The sequence below is a fragment of the Mustela erminea genome, chromosome 16 (genome assembly GCF_009829155.1).
Source record: "Mustela erminea isolate mMusErm1 chromosome 16, mMusErm1.Pri, whole genome shotgun sequence".
NCBI classification, from domain to species: domain Eukaryota; kingdom Metazoa; phylum Chordata; class Mammalia; order Carnivora; family Mustelidae; genus Mustela; species Mustela erminea.
Window position 1 is genome coordinate 19,215,120 of NC_045629.1, and position 21,438 is coordinate 19,236,557.

The window sequence follows — 21,438 nt, forward strand, 5'->3', positions numbered from 1 at the left end:
TCCCACACAGGCCAGTCCCACCCCATCCCCCAAGCTCTCTGTGGGCACACTCCCACATGGCTGGCAGCCACCAATGGCCACAGACCAGTGATGGACCTCCCGACAGACTGGACTGTGCTGTGCCTTCAGGTCAGTGTTGCTGCCTGAAGCTAGCCCATCATCTGCCTGTTCTGAGCCAAGTCTACCCAGCCTCTGGTACATTGCCAACTCTGGGCCAGACCCACCTCCATGGCACTGGACCTCTTACAGGCAGAATTTTTTTTTTTTCTAGAAAACGTTAAGTATGTTAATTCAATGTATTTTATCTTTTGAATTTCTCAACTTTTTTTTCCCTAGCTTACTTATTATAAAAAAACGGTATGATACTTTTAACACACAAAATACATGTTAGTCAACTGTTCATGTTACCGGTAAGGCTTCCAGCGTACAGTACGCTGTTAGTAAAGTTTTGGGGAGCTGACTGTGCAGGGTTATCAGTGTTCCCAATTCCCACCTTGTTCAAAGGTCAGCTGTAATTGAAAAGAACTTGGTATCCAACTCCAGAAAAGATGCAGACCCAAGAATTTGCAATACTAAGTAGAAACCAGTTAACACTAATGGACTTTTTAATAAACATCAAGAAAACTCTCTTCTTCAATCAATTTTCATACCTTTACTAAATGGGCTGAAAAAGTACAATGGATACATATATGGAGAGATCTTCTAAAACCTGCAAACTTTTCTTCTTATAAATAGTAATTAATAAATCTTAAGATTTATCTGAGATGAAAACTAAGGATTCCTTTGTGTTTTCAAAGATACAGCAACCAATGAAGTTTTCTAAGACTTTTTAATTCTCAGATGATACTTAGGTAGATAACCAGAGACAGAAATTTTAAGTAGCTCCTAGTGAAAAGTCTGTTTCAGACCAGTTATTCTCTAACCATTTTGAATAATCAAAATGAGAAAGAGCAAAATGGTATTACCTGAAAAAATTTCTTAGTGTCATAAGCTAATAACTGATAAAGCCTAGAATACGATCAATTTTTATTTGATAATTAGGTGTCTCTAAGCAATACCAAAGACACATGTGAACTGTCACTGTGTTTAGTACCAGGCTGACATGATGGTTAAATAAATGTGACTACCACTCAATCAGCTAGCTTTGATATCCTCCATCTCCTTTCTGTTTTATTTTTTACATCAATATGAAGACCACTACTTATTTTTGTTTTTGTTATTTTTTTTTCCTCCTTTCTCTACATTTAAATACCACAGGCCTGGACAGGAAAACAAATAATATATAAAATTAATATATAGAAGTTCTGGGCACCTGGGTGGCTCAGTGGGTTAAGCCTCTGCCTTCTGCTCAGGTCATGATCTTGGGGTCCTGGGATCGAGCCCCACATCAGGCTCTCTGCTCAGCAGGGAGCCTGCTTCCGCCTCTCTCTCTGCCTGCCACACTGCCTACTTGTGATCTCTCTCCGTCAAATAAATAAACAAAATCTTTAATAAATAAATAAATAAAAAGAAGTTCTTCAGAGCTATATATTCTTTAATAACATATACTTCTCTAACAACGTTATAGATATATTGTAGTTCTACTGAAAAAGAAGACAATGGAACAGGCCTCTCAATATATGTGTCAAAATTTCCTTATACTTGGAACACCTCTATGTATACCTATATATACTTGTTCAAAGATAAACACTAATACATAATTACATAACAGATTATGTAACTTTCATATATTTCCACTCATTTATCTTCCTATATCAATGAATATATTTCCAACATGTCACTCACTATTCAGTGCTTTGTAGTATTCCAAACACCATTATTTATTTAACCCACTCCATATTGCTGACAACCTTACTTTCAACTTTTAGTTGTCATAAAGAGCACAAGGATAGATGAATTTGTACAGACATCTTCACAATATGTCTGATTATTTTCTAATAATTTTTAGATGTTATTTGAAGGGAAGAAAAATATTATTTGAAATAAAAGGGATGAGAGAAAGGAGTGGATAGATGAAGGAGACAGGGAAAGAGAAGAAAGAAAGGAACAATGAAAAACAAGAGAAGCCGGATAAGGCACAGATTTAAAAAAAAAAAAAGACGTGAAACAGTATATTTCACTTTATTACCAGAGTTGCTGTTGCTGTTCTATCATTTTCAGCAAATTTGTACTACTTAGGTTTAGCTAGGGTAAAACTCTTCTTTGCAATCTTTAACTAAAATTACAATTCCTTCTTTGAAAGCTTATTTTCTCTGCCTAGATATTTATGGGATACAGTTTTTATCCTTAATTTTAAAGAATATCCACAGACTGAAACTTGTAAGAATGTCTTTTGAGCGTTTTTTTCTTCCTAGAATATGGCAGTTAGGATGTAACGGGGTTTTTTTAGTGCAGCCATTTCAAAATGTCTCTGATTATTACTTTGTTGCAATTTCAAATTAATCTTCTTTCATTTAGGAAAAAAGAATTATCCCTACGTTAGACATCTTTGTTAGATACTTAGGTTATCGCTCATCCTTTTAGCTTCTTTTCATTCCTTCCAGATCTAGAAACAGATTGCCATTAATCTGGTTTTCTACAATGGAGTGAATGTTCTTCCATTTCCACAATTTAGTGGTCATTTGGGAGGTCACATCAAGAGATATTAACCAGGTGCACGGTTACTTTCTGATGATTTTTAAATTGCCTCAATTTCTCTAAAATATGCTTTTAGGAATCAAGAATATATTAATGTATCAATGCTCACATGATTCTAAGGTTTGAAAAGGAAAAGGAAGAGATAAGGAGGATCAGGTAGGAGATGAACATAAAAGGAGTGGTTCCAAAAAAAGGAACTGAAATACTGTGATAAATTTTTAAGTGAAAATTTCAGGACAGAAGTTTAAAAAATAAACATTAGGGGTGGCGCCTGGGTGGCTGGGTGGGTTGGGCCTCTGCCTTCGACTCAGGTCATGATCTCAGGGTCCTGGGATCAAGTCCCGCATCGGGCTCTCTGCTCAGAAGGGAGCCTGCTTCCTGTCTCTCTCTGCCTGCCTCTCTGCCTAATTGTGATCTCTCTCTCTGTGTCAAATAAATAAATAAATAAATCTTTAAAAATAAATAAATAAAATAAAAAATAAAAAATAAACATGAAAACCTGAGGAAAAGCAAACATTCTTGACATTTACTTTCCAAACTCAAAGATATTTTTATTTTCTTACACATCTCCTAGAAAGCCAAATTATTAACAGTGACTATCCTTGACAAAATATTTGGGGACATTAATTTAATGAATCAACAAAAACTTTACATTAAGATATTTTAGTCAAGCAAACTAATGAGAGGTCTTAATTACACAGAATAGCATTAGGCATGCATGAGTGGCAATCAAAGCTTCTTATTTGCTATTAGTCAAAGATCACATAACTTCAATAAATGTTAAAGGTAGAAAGCTTTAATGAGCATTTTCAAAAGCATTTTATCACATCTTGTTCCTTCAGTCATTCTCAATTCAAATTAGCACAGTGCATAACATGGTATCTGACTGATGAGTCCTCAGAGCCACTTACTTGTTTATATTTTTTCTAAGTGGTATTCAATGAGACCAAGTTGGGAGAAACCATTTAGGAGGTGGTGTTAAAAAAAATTCAAAGGATATTCAATTTAAGATTTAAAACTGCTCAGTAAATTCTCATAAATAAGATTTTAGTTTAGTAATGAAACAGAAAGACTAATCTTTCCCAAAGACATTTTTCTTTCAAACCAAGAAAAACCAACCAAACAAAAATAATTACAATGATGATAATTCGTATGCCTAACTTTTTTACAGGTAAATCAGATTTTGGCATATTAATCATTTAATCAAGTATGCTTTTTGAAATGTAAAAGAAAATTATAAACTGAAAAAATATTTATTTCAAAAGGAATATAACTCAATGAATATATAATCACATATAGAAGTTTAAGATGCCATACTTTGGCATATTCGTTGACTTTTTAAGAGAAAGAAGTGTGTGTGCTACATATTAACCAAAAAAGGTACATTTCCTCTTAATTTGCCATTGAAGAGTCTTCTTCAATAGCCTCAGAAATGGGGTTGGGATGAGAACAAAGAGAATAAAGTAATTTCACTTCATAGATACAAACACAGAGATTCATCACTGCATTTATAACAAATACATTCTGATTAAGATTAATTTCTGTCCATGTATCTTGTAGTAAAACAGTTCTCTAATCATAATAAAATCCCTATTTTGGACACTGATATAAATTTTAAAAGCTCAATTATTAAGGCTTAATTGTTAATTTAATTATTAACTGGTATCAAACATACCACACTTTTTTTTTAAGACTTTATTTCTATTCACTATTAGAAGATTCAAGTGGTTCCATTTTCATTTCTAAAGATACAACAAGCGCATTAGAAATTACACATAAGCTTTGGTTTGTCAACACATTAAACACATTCTCAAATCACTATGTAAGAATTAAAATTTAGGGACTAGGCATGAGAGCCCAACAAAATAGGTGAAATCATCAACTTCTTTCCAGCTATAACACTTTTAATCTTATATATAAAAACAAATGGTAAGACAAGCTAAGCATTATATTAATAAGACACTAAAAGTAAGTATTAAAGTACAAAAAATAAAATACTAGTTTGGGGGGGAGCAACATTATAAAAAATAAGACATGAGGACTAATTAATCCTGTCAGATATCATGTGAGGCACTATGCTAATAAAAATTAATAATCAATAATTTAAGAATAAAATACTTTTTAACTTCATAACTGTTTTTTACCTGTCAATTCAATGGGAGAAAATGAACCTGTTAAATACTTGCTATTATACCCTAATAAATTCAAGAAAATAAGCACCAAAAAACTCAAAATCTATAAAAAACACAAATATACACATTCTGATTATAAAGGGGAGTTTCAGGTCTTTGTTTTCTACTTTTAGAACAGAAAAAAAATTGCAAAGAAAAGATGAAAAGGAATGGTTACATAAAAGTAAGTCCAAACCAATAACTCTAAAGAGAATGAAAACTCTTGTCTTCCTCAGCAGATGGCTGTATACTTGCACCCAGCATAGGTAGAGTACATTTATGACAATACCTAAGGAACAAGAGCCATAAATGACCACACTCTACCAGCGAATTCAATCTTAGTGTTTACCATACATAATTCTGTATACATAATATTCAATGAATTTTGCAGAGATTAATAAGAAAATATATTAAGAAAACTCTGTGCAGCAGAATTTAAATGGAAATGTCCCCAAACTCAAACAACACTTTGCAATAGGAACAGGAGCACCTAGGTGGTTAAGTGTCAGCCTTCAGCTCAGGTTATCATCTCAGGGTCCTGGGATGCAGCCCAGTATCAGGCTCCCTGCTCAGCGGGGAGCCTGCTTCTCTCTCTCCTCCCCACCCTATCTCTGTCCCTCTCTCTCTCAAATAAATAAATAAAAACTTAAAAGAAAAAAAAACACATTATTAAAATAAAATGCTTGGTAGGAAGACAAAATATATATACAGAAAATGCATATGAGATAATGATCAGCATCTATACAATTGAGAGTTATGACAATTACACAATAATTGTATTTATTTCAATTTTATTTACTTACTTTAGAGAGAAAGGATGTGCATGCCTGAGTCAGGGGAGGGGTGAGGAGGGAAGAATGTCAAGCAGACTCCTGCTGAGCGCAGAGCCGCACAGAGGGCTGGATCTCACAACCCTGAGATCATGACGGGAGCCAAAATCAAGAATTTGGACACTTAAACAAATGAGCCACCAGGCACCCCACAATAATTATATACTTACGAAAGCCACTGAATTTATGGAGACTCATGACTGTTTGAACACATACGTGGTATACTCTATAAATGGAAACTCAAATCAAACTGGGTCTGAAAAGTTAGGATAAAGGGAACTTTTATTAGTTTTCTAGGGCTGCGTTCACACATTATCACAAACTTGATGGCTTAAAATAACAGAAACTTGTTCTCACAGTTCTGGAGCCCAGATATCTGAGCTATCTCTGAAGGCTCCAGGAAAGAATCCTTCTTACCTCTTCCTAGATTCTGGTGACTACAGGAGATCCTTGGCTTATTTATGGCAGCATAACTCCATAAACATAAACAATTATTTTTAGGTAACAGAGTCTTACTTCCTATAAGATAACACTTCTAGTAAGAGTTTGTTTTTGTTTCAATTCTTAAAATAATTTAAAAATATTATAAAATACTAAGATAAAAAATTAGAATATTTTTAAAAGACCAGGAACTCAGGTACCATAAGATCACCAGAATCCCTGGGAATGGCATGGGACAGCTGTATTTTCCAAATGGCTTAAATTATTAAAATCTTACTTTAAAATTTTGTTAAAAATCTTACATACACAGAAACACACATGAATCTGGCTGACTTAAGCAGACCACAAAATAGGTTTTTTGTATAACAGATTAAGAGATGCAATTATTAACATATAGTACATAAATACCCCTGAGAATCACTGAAATGTAGAGAGCAGTATTTTTCTATACTGCTGTTAGACAGCTGTTTCTTTGTTCTGTATTTTGCCCTTTCTCTTTCTTAACAGTAACTCTTTTTCCATGGAGGCCCTTCTTTCCCTTTTTGTAATTTGTTAATTATAAACAAAGATTTGTGGATAAGGGCGCAGGTCAGGTCTGCCACATTAGGCCCCAAAGACTCGCTCATATTTTAACTCTACCAAACATAAGCTCTAAACCTCAGTTTCTTCATTTGCAAACGGCAGATAATAACAGCACAAAACATACAGGGTTGTCTAGAGGACAAACTGAGATTAAGACAATAAAGTAATTGGCACAGAACTTGGCATACGGTAAACAATAAATGTCAGCTATTTCTTTTTCCTTCTTACTACTGCCTTATAAATTAACTAGCTCAATTTCTGAAGACTACGTCTGTGTGTATTGTGTTGTCAGAATAAAGTATGGAAAAATACCTCAAAAAGTTAATAGTGTCTCAAAGAAATAACACTTCATATCAACTAAGATGGCTAAAATAAAAAAGACAGTAATAATCTTTGGCTGGCAAGGACATATGAGAAACCCTCCTATGTTGCTGATGGAGATATAAAAGTATGTAGCTACTTGGAAAACAACTTAGTTTCTTAAAAAGTTAAACATAGATTTATCATATGACACAGCAATTCTACATCTAGGTAGTAACTATATAAATATTACATACAAATATTCACAGCAGCATTATTCATTCAACCCAAACGTCCATCAAAACTGGTGAATAAGCGAAATGTGGTACATCCACACTCTGGAATACTATTTATTAATAAAAAGAAATAAAATACTGATACGTGCTACAACATGAATGAACTTACGATGAATACTTACAAGAAATATACAGAAAAGGCTAATAATCAATGGACACCTAGAGCTGTGGGAGGTACCAGGGATTAACTGTAAATAGGCACTATTGTAAATAGGGGTAATTAAAATGGGCAGTTTGGGGGTGCCTGACTGACTCAAAACAACATGCAACTCTTGATCTTGGGGCTGTTTGAGCCCCATGTTAAGTATAGAGATTAATTTTTTTTAATGGGCAGATTTTATACTATGTAAATTATACCTCAACAAAGTTGCTTTTTATAAAATTAGCAATGGCTATCTTCACCTAACAGTGTCATGGGTTATTTTTTTCCCCAGTTTTACTTTTGAAAATGGTTTTAGTAAACTGCCAATTCATTGGTATAATTAAAAGTAAACAGAGTAAAGACAATGGGATTCTCCTCTGAATAAAGTACTTGACCTTCATGATACCTTCTTTGTCTGCTTATATTTTTATTATTTCATTCCTTAGCAAGTTTCTAGACAGTTTTTTTTTTTTTTAAGATTTTATTTATTTATTTGACAGGCAGAGATCACAAGCGGGCAGAGAGGCAGGCAGAGAGAGAGGAGGAAGCAGGCTCCCTGCTGAGCAGAGTCCGATGCGGGGCTTGATCCCAGGACCCGGGGATCACGACCTGAGCTGAAGGCAGAGGCTTTAACCCACTGAGCCACCCAGGTGCCCCTCTAGACAGTTATTAAACAGCTGATTAAGTGAGTCAAAATTGAGTGAGAAATATTAAATGTCGCACATGAATTTTTCTAAAGATCCTACCAGAGGTAATACTGTGATATGAAATATTTTATAGATTTTTTTTACAGTCTTTCCTGGATGAGAAGGTAACACAGGCTATATATAGATCTACGTAGTTATATTAAGTCTAATAAGCAAAACAAAAATACTAAAAGAACATAAACTTTTTACTTAGTCCCAGTACCCTTTAAAAAGAACTTTTTCAAGAGACTCACATACACTAAAGCCTCAGAATAACTACTGTCTAGATTTATGAGATAGAAATTAGCCAAAGACTGCATTTGATTGTTTCAACACATACATGGTATATTCTATAAATGGAAACTCAAATCAAACTGGGTCTGAAAAGTTAGGATAAAGGGAACTTTTATTAGTTTTCTAGGGCTGCGTTCACACATTATCACAAACTTGATGGCTTAAAATAACAGAAATTTGTTCTCACAGTTCCGGAGCCCAGATATCTGAGCTATCTCTGAAGGCTCCAGGAAAGCATCCTTCATGCCTCTTCCTAGATTCTGGTGACTACAGGTGTTCCTCGGCTTATTTATGACAGCATAACTCCAATTTCTACCTCCATTTTCACATAGCCTTCTTCCTTCATAGGTCTTCCTGTCCCTTCCTTCACTTATAAGGACACCAGTCACAGGATTTGGGATCCACCCTGAATCCAAGATGATTTCATCTGGAGATCCTCAACTAATTAAATCTGCAAAGATCCTATCCCAAAAAGGGACTAGGCCAGTTGTTTATTAACTACATCAAAGTTCGCTCTCTTAGGGAAAAAAAGCTCACCAAAAACCCTAATAACTCAAATTTAAAATTATTTTGTATAGTCTCAGTTGGAAATATCCTATCATTTTAATTGATTCCTTTTCCCAGTAGAAAGTATCCTATTATATAATCAGGAAATTCCATCATTAAAAAATTATAAAATAGGGCGCCTGGGTGGCTCAGTGGTTTAAGCTGCTGCCTTCGGCTCAGGTCATGATCTCAGGGTCCTGGGATCGGGTCTCGCATCGGGCTCTCTGCTCGGCAGAGAGCCTGCTTCCCTCTCTCTCTGCCTGTCTCTCCATCTACTTGTGATTTCTCTCTGTCAAATAAATAAATAAAATCTTTAAAAAAAATAAAAAAAAATAAAAAAAAAAATAAAAAATTATAAAATATATATAAAGAGTTGGATGAAAATGTTTTACTGTAACAACTTATTTCCCAAAGGTTATCTCTCTCCTGGTGTTCCTTCTCATCACGGTGAATGCCCTCTCTAACAACGTGTAGCTCTGGCAACTAGTCTGTTGTCATACAAGCAACCCATCAGCAAATTCAGTGGACTCCTTTAAAATATATTCCAAATGCAAACAATTCTCATACACTCCCCCACCCCGTCACCCCTGCCTAATCTAGTGAGTCCTTTAACATGTAAATCTGCTATACCACTCTCTTATACAAAACTCTGCAATGGATTCCATCACAGATATGATAAAATCCAAAGTTGCTCTCCTCTTCCATCCCTCTCCCTCTTACTTTCCCCTCAGTCACCTAAATCTTTCAACCTGGAAAAGCACCAACCACACACTGTCTTACTGTTACCTCTCTTTCATCCACGTACCTGAAAGGCTGAATCTCTCTGTTCTGTCAATTCTCTGCTGAAATGTCACTTCAGAGAAAGGCCTTTCCTGCCCACCTTATCTAAAATTGCACTCCTGGGCCATTCTCCCTTTACCCTTCTGAACTACTGCTTCAGAAAATAACAATCTGACAATCCATGTTAGTTTGTTTTTTACTGTTAGCCTCAATAAACTAGAAAGTAAGTTCCATGAAAGTATGTTTGGTTCAGTGCCATATGCCCAGCACTGGAATAATACCTGGCATACCGCTAGCACAACTAGTATCTGAATGGAAAACATATCTAACTTTGAATGGCGACAATAATTTTTTCATCTATTTTCCCTTTTCAAATATCCCCTCCTTCACTCTGTGTAAGGTATATTATGAGAAGTATTTCCTCAAATTATTTCCCATTCACAATACATTTTTATTCTGCTTTGAAAAAACAATTACCAACAGACGTTCCTCTCTACAAGTTAAATATTACCAGGAGAGACAACCAGTTGCTTGCCGTTAGATGGGATGGGAAACAAAGAGCTAGTAAGCAAATAGTCCTGTGATCTGATACCATTCCTCCCAACTGCTCCTTATTTCTGACTCTTCTTCCTTCACTGCCAACAGAACTGCCTTCCCAAAACATAATCACTAATCTGGAGAATGGTCTCATGTTTATGTAGGGCTACTATATCTACTATATTGTATCTGTACCTTATCAGTAATTAGGGTCTTTCTTTCCCTTTAATAGTGTCCCCCAAAGTAAATTCCAAGGAACAATGTATCACAGAGGTGTTAAGAGACTCTGAAAGGGGTCAAATAAATTAAGAAAAATTTCAATAAGCAGAACAGAGCAGGTATCTTTCTTAGAAGACTTTCCAGAATCTCAACTATGTTAATGTGCATTCTAAATCTTCACAATGGAAAGAATATACACTGAGACCCAAACTTACTTTTTCAACTCAAACTTAACAGAATCTTTCATCAATCATTTCATTTCACTACTCTTTTTTCCTAGCTACCTCAAAAATTCTAGCAGTCTGACTTACTGAAAACACCTTTCACCTTAGATATTGAGGAAGGTTTAAAAGGAGATTTGCTAATGGATTTAAATTATAATTAAAATGTTCACTGCAGCATATTATTTGGGCATAAATCACTTTTTTTTTCCACAAAAGGTGCAGAGTAACAAAATTTGGTATTACCAAAAGTAGCATAAAATTGGGGTCAATAGCACTCAAGTAATTCCCCTCCACCCAAATATCTCTTTTTTATAACACTGCTAACCAAAATAAGGGTGGGACTGGAGGTATAGTAGGAAGTTCTGTAAATTTCTGTAAAATGTTATAACTACATTTCTGGGGGTAACTATAATGACAGGTAACAGACTCTTGAATAAACTAAATCAGTAGGATCACTTTAGGATACAATAAACAACACAAATTCATACGCTGTCTGATGCAAAAATTACTTCCCTCAAAAGTCCTCTTTTTCTCCATTCTCCCATATCTCAAGGGATTCCAACCTTATGAATGCCCCTGCATGCCTCCCTTGCCTCTAAAACCTTCTTGTGGTCACCCTTTCACTCCTATTCTGTGTCAGTGCCAGTTTCCAAACTTGAACTAGTTCATCTTAACATTTGCAGAATATCTTTGTCCATACCTGATGTTAGCAGCCGAAGTTGAACTAGTCATAGCCCTAACATCAAAGAAACTCCTGAAACTTAAGAGGCCTAACTGGAATAGGGCGCAAATGCACCCTCCCCAAGACAAACAATGCTACCTTCAAGTCAGATCCTGCAACAATCCTAAATTCTTTGAAACTAAAAATAGCTCAGCTGTTGTCTCATCTGCCAGCAGATGGCCAGACTATTTTTAATTCAGGATTCTAGAGAGCACGAATGGATCACGCTAAGCTAGGGCAGCCTAGAAGGCCTCTGCAGAGTTGTCTTAGCCGCAGAAAGCTGTAGTGGGGCAGGAACCAAGAGAGGGCAACCTGGAGCTGTTCTTCTGCCCCTGGGCTTCACACTGATTGTAACAATGTAGATGTGAAGGTTTTTTGTTTGTTTTTTTAAACCATTCTGTACTTCAAAATAAAGTCTGAAATGTAAAATAATTTGATAATTTTAAATAATCTGCACACCCTTTAAAGTTTTCATTATTTTTTCTGTGAAAATAAAATAAAATTTCCTTTATGCGGTATCTTTGAGGATGAATTTTGTTTTTAATAAAGTGAAATCTCTTCTGATCTTGATGAGATGTGCTAAAAGTTTTACTTTAACCAAAAAAATATCATTTTCTTAAGAATATGTGATGAACTGTAATTTCAACAGTATTATTTACAGAAAAACTATAACTGGCCATTGTTAAAAGGTAACGGAATTTTGAATACCAGTGCTCTGAAATCACCTCACATGGCAATAAAATGATTTTAAAACACTAAAGGATTGAAAGTCTGACATACTATATACTTTTCTGTTTATTCTGTCTCCAGTCAGCTCCTTGGTAGGTGCTCAATAAATATTTGGGGGTGGGGAGGACGAAGAATGCAGGCAGGTATATTTAGAAGGGTTATTTAGAAAGTATATTTAGAAGGATTATAGCACTCACTTCTATGCTTCCACCATCCAACTCCTACCCACTCACAACCTAATCTAGATCAGGGATGACCACACCAGTCCTTTCCAGTTTACCATTCCTGCTTGATGGCCACAGTGATTATCAAGAGACCAAAGTGGGTCTGGATTCTCAATAATGAAGAGAAAAGAGAAGACTTATAATAGTTTCCAGGGACAATACATATCTGAAGACACCATCTTATTGTAAAACACTGCATTTCCTGTAAAAATGAAAGGGGTTATCCCTACCAATTTGTGATAATGTATGTGAATGACTAGAAGGAAAGAAACAAAGTTCATCCATCAGGGATCCACTATCTTGAGATCAATGAGATTTTGCAGGAGACTAAATATAACTTTTATAAATTTTGAGAAAAAGCCTTATACAGCTTTAAAAAAGTATTGTGTTGCCTAGTCCTTGCCTGGGCAGTCATATTTCTCATAACAAGCTTCTGCTAACTATATGGAAGAGGCAGGCAAAAAAGTAAAACCAGCAAAATCTGCAAAAGACAATTCCCAGTACACTTTACACACACTACCAAGTAGCTCCTAAACCGCAAGGACCAAGCCCTAAGCCCTCTAAAGATGCCAATCAAGAAGGGCAGGAATACTCAGTGCACAAGTTAACCAAATTGTGTTCACGGTCATGCACATTAGAGGAAATGAAACTTTACAATAATTAAGTTCAATAACCTGATTTACAAGGAAGGAAACTAAGGCCCAATGACTTGACTGCAATGTAACAGAACTGGGAATTAAACCCAGGATCCCCAGTTCTCCTTCCACAGAACTCTCCATCAAAACACGCTCAACTTATTGGCATTTTGGAGCAGAAAAAAAAAATACGTATACAAGATACACTCCATTTCATTGGTCTAATACTTATTACTTAGTATACTAAAAATAAAATTAACATGGAAAATCTGGTCTCAAACTAAAACTTTACTTTGCAACTCTTAAGTCCTTTAACCTGCAAGTTATTTATAAACCTACACATAATTCTTTTAAAAAACTCAAAAGCATTTCTTCCCTCATACCACCTTAATTCAATAATTACTCCTTTCGGGACCTACATAAATTCTATTTTTTTCGCTATACAGGGTTTTCTCATACACCCAGAACAGTATTTCACTAGCTACAAGGATAAAAAGATTAATTTCTGATTCATGAAGGGCCAAAGGACTAAACTTAAACCAACTATACTACAGATTCAAAAAAATTTTAATGAAATTTCTTCAGTAGTATTTTTCATAGCATCACACCTTAAAATAGCTTAAAAAGAAAAACAGTATAGCTTTTTGTGCCAATTTTTTAAAAAAGTACTCTATTTTAATAATTAAAAGGTCTTTCCTGTCTTCACTCTTTACTTTAACACACATTTAAGTTTTCCAGATTTTTCCTCCTTCAAGAACACTTCTTCCAAAGCCCATTTAACGAGCTTGATTTTCTTGTCAATTTCATGTAATCTATTTCCACTGCTATAAAATAAAAACAGAAGCATTAGAAATTAATCTTTGTGTTAAATGTCCTAGTCTTTCCCTAAACGATTTCATCTTTAATGGATGCAATAGATCAGTGTTCCCCCTTTAACAATTCTTTACCTGCTTGTCCTCACTATAGGTATTGTTTGGATTTACACTGCTATGGGATTCAATACACTAGATCTCCTCCGTCTGAACTATAAATCAGAATTCAAGCTTGAGAGCAGCTGCCACTGTCCAGACATGTGGCTGGTGGGTGTCATTGTCTTTTTCATTTTCCCCATTCCAAGCCCTCCCTTCCTTGTCACTAAAGCCAGCATATTTAAAGGTCCTTCCCTTCCTGGCTTTTATATGGCCACCCCCACCCCTTAACCTCTGGTCTTGTTCTTCCAGGTCAGCCCAGTCACATACAACATCACTCTGTTTTTCCTGTGGCGGAGGAGGAGAGATGTCAGAATGGGCTACACCTCTTGCCAGACCCCTTCTCAAGACTGTCAACAGGGAACAACTTCGGTCTGTCTTCCAAAGTACCACACCAATAGACAAAGTTATCAAAATTACGATACGGAACCCTTCCCACGCCCAATCTTGACGAATCAGCTCTACCTCAATTTCCAAGCTAATAAACAACAGCTCATCTTCTGCTCATCACAAAGGGTGCTAGCCCGTCCGCATCGCACGGTCCACCAACAGAATCTCGATACTCTCAAGTCGATTCCAAGCCCTGCCGCGTTCCCGAAGCCTCGCTAACTGCCCTTCCTCCTCCACCCTGCCGCTGCCCCACATCCAGCCGAGTTACTGTCAACTCCAGCCGGGGAGCAAAGAGCTTCGCGAGGGCTCCCTGAGGTCAGTGGCGCCGGCCTAAGGCAGCCCTAGACGACCCCACCTCCCGTGGAGGCTGCCGCGCCGCCCACCCCCCCACCCCGGGGCCTCCTCCCCGCTCACCTAACGCCACCTCGCACGCTTTGCGCAGCTGGGAGTGATGCGCCTTCTTCACTTCCTTGTCGGCCAAAATCTTCTCCAGGGCCCGGGTCAGGAACATGTTCTTCGTCTTCTTCCCCTCATACATGGACGCAGAGAAGGAGGCGGCGGCTCGTCCGACCCGCGGCTCCCAGCGGCTGGAGGGGAGGAGGAGGAGGGGGAGGAAGAGAAGAGAGAAAGAAGAGGGGGTGGAAGTGGGGAAGAGGAGGCGTGGAGGGCAGCGGCGGGATCACGAAGGGACAGGCAGGTGGGAGCAGCCGCGGTGCGGACGAGGGGCGCAGAGATCTTCACCAGCCCTTGAGAGGCCGCCCCTTGAGGGCCGCGCCCGTCGGACCGCCGCTTCTCCCGGCCTGGGGTCGCTTCCCGGCCACCCCCCTCACTCGCCCCTCCGGCCCAGGGGCGGCGAGGGAGCCCAGCCCGGGCGGCCGTCTGCCGGGAGTCGAGGAACAAGGCGGCGGCGGCGGCGTCTCAGAAACCCAGAGAGAATACGGCTGCCCTGGCTACTGTGGGGATTAACACCCGCCGCGGCCGCGGACTGGCCTCCATCACCGCCGACCTGCCCCGGCCGCCATGTTGGGAGGAAACGACGCGTCACGCAGCGGCCGAACGGCTGCAGAGGAGGAAGCGGCGGCGGCGGTGGCGACGGCGGCGCTGCCTGCCCAGAGCTGCCGCGGCGCCGGGAGGCTGGGGGCGGAGGGCGGCGCGGGAGGAGAGGCCCGATCCGCAGCGGTACGGTGGCCCGGCGGGGCCTCGTCGCCACCTGCGTTCGCCTGCAGGGCGGCGTGGGGCGTGGCGGGCGCCCTGCGGCGCCGGGCAGGCACCTCCGGGCGGCTCCGCTGCGGGGCGGAGGACCCCTGGTACCCTTACTCCCACGGGGTGTAAAGGACTCCCAGCTACGGTGCTTGCACTTCTCCGACTTCCTGAAGGTCCCATTAGTGGAAGTGCAGTCCCTTCCGTTCCAGGAGTCACGGAAACACCCGCATCGCCCATTCTCAGCCATAGAGTGTTTCTACCTGCCACGCTCGACTCTAAATAAATTTCCTTACTAGATGTGCAAAACTGCTATCCAGGACCGTGCCCGTACCCTCGGACTACCTCAAGGAGGAGTCTCTCTTAGGAAGAGTAAACTAAAACCAATTTGACATGGATTCAGGCATGTTTCATTTTGTTTTTTGTTTTTTTTTTTTTTTTAATCTCTGTAGGATAAATCGGTAAACTGTAGATTTCAGATTCTGAACTGAGCCTGAAGTTAAGCCAACAAGTAAATATTTCGAGTTGATGAGGTCCATTAGAGCTCCGTGTTTCTGTGCTTTTAATACTAAGATGCAGTGAGGACATAAAAACCAGTTTAAGAATAGAAAAGCTTTAAATAAAGATTACCAGAAACATGTGACCATGTGTCTGCTTTGATATCAAAGAATAATTAAAACTTCTACCGTGTTTAATTTAGAGCATACAATTATGAAGAATGCCATAAAATATATGTGAAGAATTGATACAGTGATTTACGTGCATGCCTACAAGTTCAAATCTACTGATTCCCAAATTGTTAAGAGTGTCTCTCACTTCTGGTCCATTCTATTGCCTTGAGTAGGGACTTGTCCTAATACAATCATCCAAACCCACGAATGGAGGGGCTATGAAGTGCCAAGATTTGGGACAGGCTAAAAGCCATGAGAAATAAAAATGGAAACCTTGAAGGTGACCCTGAATTAAAGTAAAAACATAGATTAATTTTTAAAACTGTGGTGTTTAATTCTGAGAAACAAATTAATTCACTAATTTCATTTTAAAGACTATTTCTAGATTCCTGGGGATTGGAGATTCAATATACTAGATCAGACATAATTCTGATTTCCATGTACACTCAAAGATTTAAAAAAATTTTTAGAACAAGCTGTATTTCTAATTTATATTTGTTTCTTCATTATGCCAGGGTGCCAGGTAATGTTGGAAGTGCTGATCACCAAATCTATTTACTCTTCTTCCTCAGTACAGAGATTATATTCCCCAGCCTCCCTTGCAATTAGGTGTAACCATCTAGATTTAGCTTATTAAAATAATAGTAATAATTCCACAATCAATCTTCCATGCTGTTTCCCTTCTGTGGCCACATGCTAAAGATGGCAGAGCACAAATTAGAAGGAGCCTGAGTCCCAGAATTACCACTTGGAAGAGAGCCATCCACCCATCATGAATATTTGTTTCAGACTTTGCATGAGCAAAGTAAATTCTTCAGTTATGTTTAGCAGCTAGCTTTGTCCTAAACAAAACATTTGGCATTGATACAACAGATCTCAGAGCTTAAAGAGCCCAGAGTCTCCTGCATAATACATATCAACATCTGTAATCATCTTGTCTGCTTATTTGTTTATTGATTGATTATGTTTCCCTCGTAAGAGCAAGGACCTCGTCTAACTATTCACTTCTCTATACCTAGCATCTAGTATAGTCACTAGAATAGAGAAGATCTTTAGAATGAACTTGAATAGAAACTTGGATGAATGAAAGATACTGGACCTAAGTCAGGAATGATCCTTGTGGAATGATCCTGTGGAGCTTAGCATATATGGTAAAGAAAAAGAATATTAAACAAGTAAATCACTAGTGAATGTATAATTACAAATGTGTTAAGTATGATTACAAAATAGAGTGCTATGAGGAGATCTTTAGATTTTGGATTCAGGGCTGGCTATCATAAAGAAGTAACGTTTAAACTGAAACCTGAAGGAAGAGTAAAAATTAGCCAAGAGAAGATAGGCAGTCTTTTGGGGTAAGGGGGAAGTTTGGCAAGTTTCAGGAACCAAAGCAAGGCAGTGTGGCTGAAAATTATCAAGGCAAAACCATGCCAGTAAAGATAAAAGAGGGAACTAGGCGCCAAACCATACAGAACCTTATAGGCCATGGTAAGGGTTCAGGATTATTTCATTCCAATAGCAGTAGAAACCTATTGAAGGCTTAAGTAGGGAGTGAAGTAAAAGTGGGAATTTAAAAGTAGTCCCTCTGTTGTGTGGAGAATGGATTGGAAAGGGACAAGAGTGGATGTAGGCAGAAAGTAAATGTGATTACAACAGAGCATCATGAAGTGGGCTGGGGTCCAGAACCAACATGCAGGATTTTAGAGCTCATGTCCTGCCCAAAGATGGCAAATGGGGTCGAAGTCCAGGTCCAACAGCTGCCCAGGGGAAGGGAATCCTTTTTCTAACTTGTATAAACATTAGACCAGTGGTGTCTGAGTGATGGCCATGGAGATGGAGCAAAGTGGACAGATTTGAGGTATATTTTGGTAGCAGAATGGACAGGACTTAGTAATGAACTGGAGTGAAGATAAGTGGAAGAAAGAAGTCACAAATGAATGTCACGTTTCTGACCAGAGCCAGAGAATGAGTAGAAATGCTGTTTATGGAGATGACCTAGACTGGGATAGGAACAAATTCGAGGGCAAGGACACAATTTTTAGTTTTAGAACAATTGACTGCTCTGTGATACAACCTAACCCTCTCAAAAGGAATGGCCTGCATCCTTTCTCCCAGAGGACAATTCATCTTCCTCCTTTGCTGAATTTAGGGCTTCCACCCAAAGCGGGTAGTGATGGGGGCAGGCGGTATGCAGCCTTGGGAGGTAGGCATTCTCACTTAACTGGAAATTCAATACAATAACTCTGACCTGCCTGCAACAACAACAACAACTAAAGATAAGACTCTAAAAGAAAGATGTCCTTGGAAGAAAAGAGGGACAGGTAATATTTTTAGTCTGTTATTCACAAGGATGGGGGAGATGGGGAAGGGGAAGGGGTACCAGGCTCAGGCAATTTTTACACAAAATGTTAAGTGTATTTCCATGTACAAGTTTCCTTTATTGCTGCTTGATGTTTAGCCTATTTAAATAAATTCAGTCTCAGTATTAACTTCCATTTGACCATTGCTATTTTTAAAACATTCAAATTCTTCTGAACTACCTATGATTCTCTAAATTTTAAAATATGGTTTTCTTGTACGCTTGTTTCTCCTGAGTCCATTTTTACCCCTCAGTCTACAGTCTCACCTTCTATTACTTAATTGCCCCTCATCATTTTCTCTTTCATCTATAACTTTGCTGTGGTGGCTGCCTTTTCTTTTTAGATAATATTCCCCCTTTGATTCCAAAGAGTCAAATAATATCAAACAATAAAAGACTTTGACCTGGGTTTTAGCATCTTGGTTGGTGTGCTTTATCATCATCCTTTTATTTATTTCTAATTTTTTAAAAAATGATCTCTTTATTTATTGGGGGGGGCAGGAATGGGGGAGGGGCAAAAGGAGAAGGAGAGTGAGAATCTCAAGCAGACTCCCCACTGAGCCTGATGTGGGTCTTGATTTCATAACCCAAGATCATGACCTGAGCCGAAATCAAGAGTCCAACCCTTAACCAGCTGAGCCACCCAGGCACCCCATCATCTTTTTAAATATAGATAGAAGTTTGGTGTAGCATGAAAATTAAATAAAATTTAAATATAATTTTAATCAAGTCTTGAGCACATCTGATTGCGGTTAAAAGCCAATATTCGTTAACACCAAAAATAACATTATGTTCAATTGACTAAAAAAAAGTAGTCTTTCACATGACCTCTAAATTCTATTAGCTCTCAAAACATTCCATCATCTGACCTTTCTGACTCTGCCAACCAATTTCTCTATAGTAATATTTATATAGAGCTTATTATGAGCCAGGCATAGTAACCCAAATGAAGAAATTTCCATGATTATCCCTGATTTGTAGATGAAGAAACAGAGTTTAGTCAACTTGTCCAGGCATACAATTTATAAGTGGTGGCGCCAGGATTACAGTTTGGAAAGTTTGGCTCCAGAGCCCTTAAGCTCTATTCCTTCTCTGAACAGTCTGTTCTTGTAACCTTCCCTGCCTACTCTCTCCTCTCCTGAAATACACATGTAGGCACAGAAGTTCCAGCCCTTCCTCCCTGCAAATCTTCCTTCCATCCCCACACCACGTACCCACACAAACACAAACAAGCTCTTCTGTACCTGCATGCCTTTCTTCATTTTTCAGCACCCACCAGAGCACCCACTACCACTTTCTTTTGTTTGTTCTCCTCACCAGCTTCCCAGCTTTCAAAACTTCATTAAAATCCATCACCTTCTAAGTTTTCTATCTCCAACAGCACCAGTCCCTCCCTCCTCTCCTTATAAAGCATCATCTACCTCACACTTTATACCTAATTCTATATCCATAGTAGTGTTTAATGAGACCACATTTTTAAAGACCAGGGATATAAGGAAAGATTAAAGCAAGCAACTTAATAAAAGTTGGGGAACACTGATTAAATAGAACCTTATCAGTTTTGCTGAGGCCATAACAATGACATGACTACAAGACCATATCCAAAGTAAGCCCAATCTGCTTTCTTGCTTTTCATGTTAACAGGCTTATAAGTTAATGTGATATATTCCTCTTTTATCAGTCAGCTTCTTTTAATCTTGTTTATTAGGGAAGTAAGTGAATAGTGTCTTCAAACTCAGAGGTCCTGCTCATTGTTCTGCAGAAAAACTATCAATACACTGGACAGGGCAGACAAAGGGAGAGCATGCTATATTGAAGAATTTGATTTAGAAAGAAAACAGGAGCAAGCATATTTTTATTAAATAGGAGACTACATTATGGTATTTGATAATCACAGTGAAATTTAAAAAAATAGAATGCTGCAGAGAAAAGTTACAAATCTAGAGCAGGAAGTTGGAAGTAATAGAATTTTTCGTGAATTTTAAATAATCAATTATAATGTTTTACAGAGTAATAAAACTGAAAGCATTAGCACTTAAATTTCTTTAAAAATCTCTAAGTTACATAATTCTGTAGAGGAGTGGAAAGTACTTACTAATAATCCATGATACTATTCTCTCTTTCCTGTATACATAGTTACAAAATTTCCAGTAAAATCTGGATGATATCTGATGATAGCTACTACAAAGTAGGTGTTTACTTTATATGAATCCCTTGCCTTATCTCATTTAATCCTTAAAACAACTCAGCCATGTGTGTAGTATTACTCCTCTTTTACAAATGAGGGGGGGAAATATTACGGAAGTTAATTGCCCAGGGTTACAGAACCAAATATATCTGTCACTTGTCAAAGTTCATGCATGCTCTTAAACACTGAGCTATTCTGTGTTTAGTCACATATATATCCATTTGAATTGTATATATCCATTTGAAAATGCTTTTTCACTAATACTGTGCCAAAATTATTTTAAAGTAGGACCATATCTGTTCTTTCCTTTGAAACTATTTTCACCAATTAGTACATTGAAATAAATGGACATTAATTTTCTGGAGGTCCTTTTTTTTTCTTTTTTTTTTAATTAGAAATGGGAATTTTTAGGGCACCTGGATGGCTCAGCAGGTTAAGCCTCTGCCTTCAGCTCAGGTCATGATCTCAGGGTCCTGAGATCAAGCCTCACATCGGGCTCTCTGCTCCGTAGGAAGCCTGCTTTCACCTGCCTCTCTGCCTACTTGTGATCTCTGTCTGTCAAATAAATAAAAATAAAAAAATCTTAAAAAAAAAAAAACAACGGGAATTTTTATAAAAAGCCTGCCTTTTAAAGAAATTGAAATGTAGTTTGAAACTTTCTAGAGAAAAAA

At 38.0% G+C, this 21,438-nt stretch overlaps 1 protein-coding gene across 3 annotated transcripts in view; it reads right to left on the reverse strand.

Annotated features, from left to right (window-relative positions):
* ARFGEF1 (ADP ribosylation factor guanine nucleotide exchange factor 1) overlaps positions 1–15,089 on the reverse strand; it is a 153,616-nt gene extending 138,527 nt beyond the window's left edge. For all 3 annotated transcript variants that reach the window (XM_032315798.1, XM_032315797.1, XM_032315799.1), the window contains exon 1: positions 14,767–15,089. In XM_032315798.1, the coding sequence (XP_032171689.1) occupies positions 14,767–14,890 (124 nt within the window). In that variant the 5' untranslated portion in view covers positions 14,891–15,089. The remainder of the gene's footprint in view (positions 1–14,766) is intronic.
* Positions 15,090–21,438: the final 6,349 nt, after the last annotated feature.